Consider the following 5,286-nt stretch of genomic DNA (forward strand, 5'->3'; position numbering starts at 1 on the left):
GGATATGGAATAGCAATGAGCCGATTCATTGATTGACTCAAGGTGTGGACTGATGTGGATTATGACAGTAGCCTAAGCCCGAGCTGATGATATTCCTCCACCACAGGTGAGGGATTATCAATAAAATTTTTAAGGTATTGTCTTTGGTTTTAGTAATTTAAAAATGAATTTTATTTAATTTTATATAATTATTAAATTAAAAATATTATTTTATTATTTAATTGATGGATGACCCAATAAAGGCCCACTAGCTGACTTGTTAAAGGTTTGACATGACATGACCTTCTAAAGTGTAGGCCATATCATAGGCTTTCAATTAATTATGGGCCAACCTGCTCGTAAGTTTCACTACAATGCGGTCCTTGGCCCAACATGCCATGCAAACATGACAGATCGTGCTAGAGCCAACTCAATTCAACCTGACATAGCCCACAAGTACGGTGAGCCATGTTAGAGCAAGTCCAACATGACCAACCGTCATCTCTACCTAGACCAATGATAGAATTGTAAATGTACTTACAATTTTTTCTTAGTTTTATGTTTATTGTCGATGTCTTCTGCAAATTGTTAGCAAGCACTAGCTTATTATTTGATGTGTAAAGTTTCTTGTGCTAAATTTCACCTCTTCATATATAAATAAATAAATATATATATATATATATATATATATATATATATATATATATATTTATTTATTTATTTATTTATTTCGAATACACAAATAGGTTCACACTTAATGTAAATTATCATATAATTTGATGATTTTTAATTAAGAATAAAGTAACACTTAATCACATAATAAATACATAAGTGTGTATCTATTTATATATTCAAAGTAGATATACATAGTAATACTTTAAATTTAATAAGCACCTCGATGGACCAATTAGCATTGGAACAGGGCTTCCATATCTTTGTATATCATGTACTACATTTATGGGAAATTGTTTCCATTAATTTCAAATAATTAGAATGAAAAATATTGTAGCCCAAACTATAATTCAATCCGAATTGAACAGAAAGTTTTAATTCAATTTAGTTTAACTCAAAATATAATATAATTTGATTTGATTTGAAATTTTGTAAAATTAGTTTTTTCATTTTGTTTGAAATTTTTTCTAAAACATATCAAATTAGAGCATACATGCCCCTGTTTTAGAAGAGTGTGTCATTGTTTTAAAACCAAATGACTGTTTCCCACCCAAGGTTTGGTGCAAGCGTAACTTTTCACTCGTTAATTATTAAAAATTTAAATAACCATTTGTTTACTAAATTTTACTTTTATTGTCAGAGACAAAATTGTTATTTAATAAAAATAATTTAAAAAACTAAAAATTTATCATATTTCTCTCTTAGGTTTAAAAACTAACAAATACCTCCCACTCAAAGTTTGAAAAATGAACATTTTTCCTTTAGGATTTTCCGGCCACTATTGTCGGTGGTCGGTAGTGGCTATGGTCATGTTGTCTCTTCCTCTCGTTCCATTCTTGGCCGTCACCGAGTCAAGGAAATGGTCGATAAAGACGTGTCTTCATCTAAAGATGAATAATTCATCTTTGTTAGCCGATAATGGTCGATAATGGAGCGTGGTTGAGAGAGAAGTTGAGAGGGAGGGAGAACTCTATTGTCTCTAGTTGTTGGTAGGGTGTTGGAAAAACCTCAAAGGGGAAATGTAAATTTTTCAAAGTTTGGATAGGAGAAATTGTTAGTTTTTAAATTTATGGATGAAAATATGATAAATTTTTAGTTTTTTTGAAATATTTTTATTAAATAATAATTTTACCACTGATAATAATAGTAAAATATAATAAATAAATGGATATTTTGTATAGTTAGCAGGTAAAAAGTTCAGATTGCAGCAGGCTTTGGGTGGGCAATAACCATTTGGCCTTGTTTTAAAATTGGGCATTCATGGACTGCCATACCAAGGTAGGCATCACCAAAGACAATTGATTTTTGATAATCAAAGTTGGCAAAACTAAAGTTGGAGATTATGGTCGCCAATTTCTTTTTCAACCAGATTTTTAAATATTGGGTGGAGCGTATAGCATAATTTTCAAATTAACGGCAGCCACAAAGAACATCTGGCTGTGTTTTATTAGGGTTTTCATTTCAATTAAAAAGGGCAGAAAAAAATGGCGGCAATTAGAAGCAGAACGAGCATGATCTTGATAGAAATGCTTCATCCTCGACCATTATCCTCCTCTGTTTTCATATCACCTATCCGTTTCACTTTACCTGGCTTAGACCGCTTAACTCTCCAACCTTCACTTAGCTTTGGCGGTGTTCGCTGCGCCGCCTCTAATTCCGGCTCCGACAAGAAGGTATCGGCTCGGCTTTCTCAAGTTCAGCAATTATTGCAAGAAGCGGAGGAGCGAGCTAGCTCCGCTGGCAGTGAACCCATCCCTAAAATTACGCTTGGTAAAGGAAATTCAATTATCATTTTCGTGTAACAGAGACTAGACATAATTAAACTAAATCCAATCAGCATTTGCTTACAGATCATGTGACTGTTAGTTTCGCTCGAAGTGGTGGGCCTGGAGGTCAAAATGTGAACAAAGGTATGCTGCTATCTACTTTTATTTTGTGTATTAATTTTGCTCATATTCGCCTTCTGAATATCATAATAATTATGTTACGTTAATTGATTTTGCAGTGAACACGAAGGTGGACATGCGTTTCAATGTTAAAAATGCATACTGGCTGAGTGACAGGGTCAGACAGAGGATTATGCAAATGGTTTGTTTTTATCATTTCTTATTGTATGTTTGAAAATCTTTGCGTGGAAATCAAAGTTAATCAAGATAAGAGCATGGGATAAGAGTTCCATTATTTCGGATCAGTCAGTTTTGGGAGATCTTTAACTTTAGTATGATAGGAAAAAAAATTAAAAAATAAAAAAAGAAAGGAAGTGAGAGCAGGGCCTTCTATATATCACCTAGGATTTGTTGGGGCTTTTTTGATTGAATTCTAGAATCTTAGGATTCTATACTGACTAGAAAATTCGTATTTTTCTGTATCATGAAATTGTGAATGTTAAAATATTTCCAAAAGCTTGAATAGATTGTTATAGAATGCATAATCCCTGTGCAGTGAATAGTTATAAAACATGTAAAAATAATTGTTTGGGGATTAATGTCTTGTAAAAGTATGAATTCTAGACATGGGAGGTATCGATTTTATCAGCTATGAATTGAATGGCACGTTTCCCGTTTCCTAGCCATAAATATGAGAGACATTATAAATTATTATAGATAGTACGTGAATTTTCTGAAAATAGTGTGACTTTTGTATTATCGAGTTAGCTTCGTACTTTTTCTGTTGAAATTCATGAAATTGTATTCAGTTAGGTTGTTGTAAATGTTAAGAATATTTTGATTGAATGTATTTTTTAGTTATCATGTGATAAAAATATTTCATGAAGGGCACTTGCAAACTCCTGTGGATTGCATCGTGCAAACATTCTCACACCTTTATGTAATTTCTCAAGATGTGCATTAACCCTGAGAATAATCTTCTTTCTGTCATGTGGTTATTCCGGAGTGTATGTGTAAAATGTGTATATGGGTGGGTGGGTGTCTCCCAAATGGATGGCTTCATTTTAAATTTTGTTTAACTCTTTTGTTTGTGACTTGTCTAAAATTGGTCATGCTGCCCTTTTGCTTGTCTTTATTCAGGTTCTCGAATGATTGTTTTGTATTTGAACAGGAGAAAAATCGAATAAACAAGGATGGTGAAATTGTGATTTCGTCAACAAAGACTAGAACACAGAAGTTAGCTTCTGCTCCTTTTCTTTCTGCCTTCTATTTAGCTTATCTGTTGCAAAAGCAAATAATTTGATTGTACCCTTCTCCTGCAGGGGTAACGTCGAAGATGCTTTGGGGAAATTACAGGTACCTTATTACTGTAATGATAATTTGCTGCCATTTTTCCCATGAACTAAACTAGAGCTCGAAATATTATAAACTGCCCTTGAGTTTCATTTAATGCTGATGATATAGACAAGATTTTATCTGCATGTTGTCTGGCAGATTATTGAATTGACCATCATTGACATTCATTACATTAATCTTAAAGTAGATGTATCACCACTGGGTGAGATAATTTCATTGTAACTGTGACCTTTAGCTCACATGCATTCACTAAACAGGCAATCATTGATGAGGCATCTTATGTCCCGCCACCTCCTTCTGAAGAGCAGAAGAAGAAAATTGCTAAGTTGTAAGGACTCAAACAACCCATGTTTTATGATATGATTTTGCTTTCGTTATTGCTCCTGCTGGTCTGTCATTTGCATTATTTTGATTTTATATAATTTAGAGGTGATATTTGAGTATTCTATTTGCAACCTCCACTATCACTCTTCATGCAAATAGCAAATTCAATATATAAATAGATTCAACTCTTTCGGCTATTATTATAAATCAAATTATCACTTAAATGAAATAATGTTAACCTGTAGTTACTATTATCTATAAAAGGACATATTAATAAAATGCAAACATAATAATTATTTTTAGATATCGTAAATTGGAAGACAAACTCCATCAATATCTTCTTTAAAACTTTTGAGTATTAGGTGTAACTAAACACTATTAACTGTTGATTAAACAACCCTCCTTTAGTGTTCTTAGATTTTGAAGGCCTCTGGATTGACCTACTGATTTTTATGTTTCAAAGGGCGGCAATCGGGGAGCAGAAACGCCTTAAAAGTAAAAAGGCCCTTTCAGATAAGAAGGCATTTAGGAGAAGTCGGGACAGTTGGGACTAATTCAGTGTACATTAAAGTTTCAATTTTTTCAATTATTATATTCGTAGTGCCCTACAATTCGGAAGGCCTCGTGAGGGTAGAGACTACTGGATAGAAAGTCAGCAGTGCTTTTGGCCATGTTTCTAGTCAAAATCATGAGATGTCTTGATGTAAAATTGTAACACTATACTTTCATTAAGCATGCACTCGGTGTATTGTATTGGATTGGACCAATTTCTTAGGATTACATTGATTTGTACATAATTGAATAAATAAAATTGTTCTTTGGATAGGACTAATTGGACAAAGCAGTTAGATTCAAATTTTATAATTATATAATGATTCATTTAAATATTTGTAATAATATTAAACTTTAAATTATGCCAAACTTTATGCATATGGATTTATTTATTTTACTCTCACCTTTATATGATGAATTACTATTGAACTCATCTACTTAGTTTAAAAAGTTTTATAGACACTTGAAGCATTAATGCATATGGATTTGTTTCTTTTCATTTTCTATGTGCCTACAT

General features: G+C 32.5%; 1 protein-coding gene across 1 annotated transcript; it reads left to right on the forward strand.

Moving 5' to 3' along the window:
* The first annotated feature begins 1,882 nt into the window (after positions 1-1,882).
* LOC123195711 (peptidyl-tRNA hydrolase ICT1, mitochondrial) lies at positions 1,883-5,058 on the forward strand. The gene is made up of 7 exons (XM_044609520.1): positions 1,883-2,421; positions 2,502-2,561; positions 2,657-2,739; positions 3,709-3,773; positions 3,860-3,893; positions 4,151-4,221; positions 4,681-5,058. The coding sequence occupies exons 1-7, from the start codon at positions 2,136-2,138 to the stop codon at positions 4,769-4,771; spliced, it is 690 nt and encodes a 229-aa protein (XP_044465455.1). The 5' UTR covers positions 1,883-2,135; the 3' UTR covers positions 4,772-5,058.
* The last annotated feature ends 228 nt before the right edge of the window (positions 5,059-5,286 follow it).

The sequence above is a fragment of the Mangifera indica genome, chromosome 14 (genome assembly GCF_011075055.1).
Source record: "Mangifera indica cultivar Alphonso chromosome 14, CATAS_Mindica_2.1, whole genome shotgun sequence".
NCBI lineage: Eukaryota > Viridiplantae > Streptophyta > Magnoliopsida > Sapindales > Anacardiaceae > Mangifera > Mangifera indica.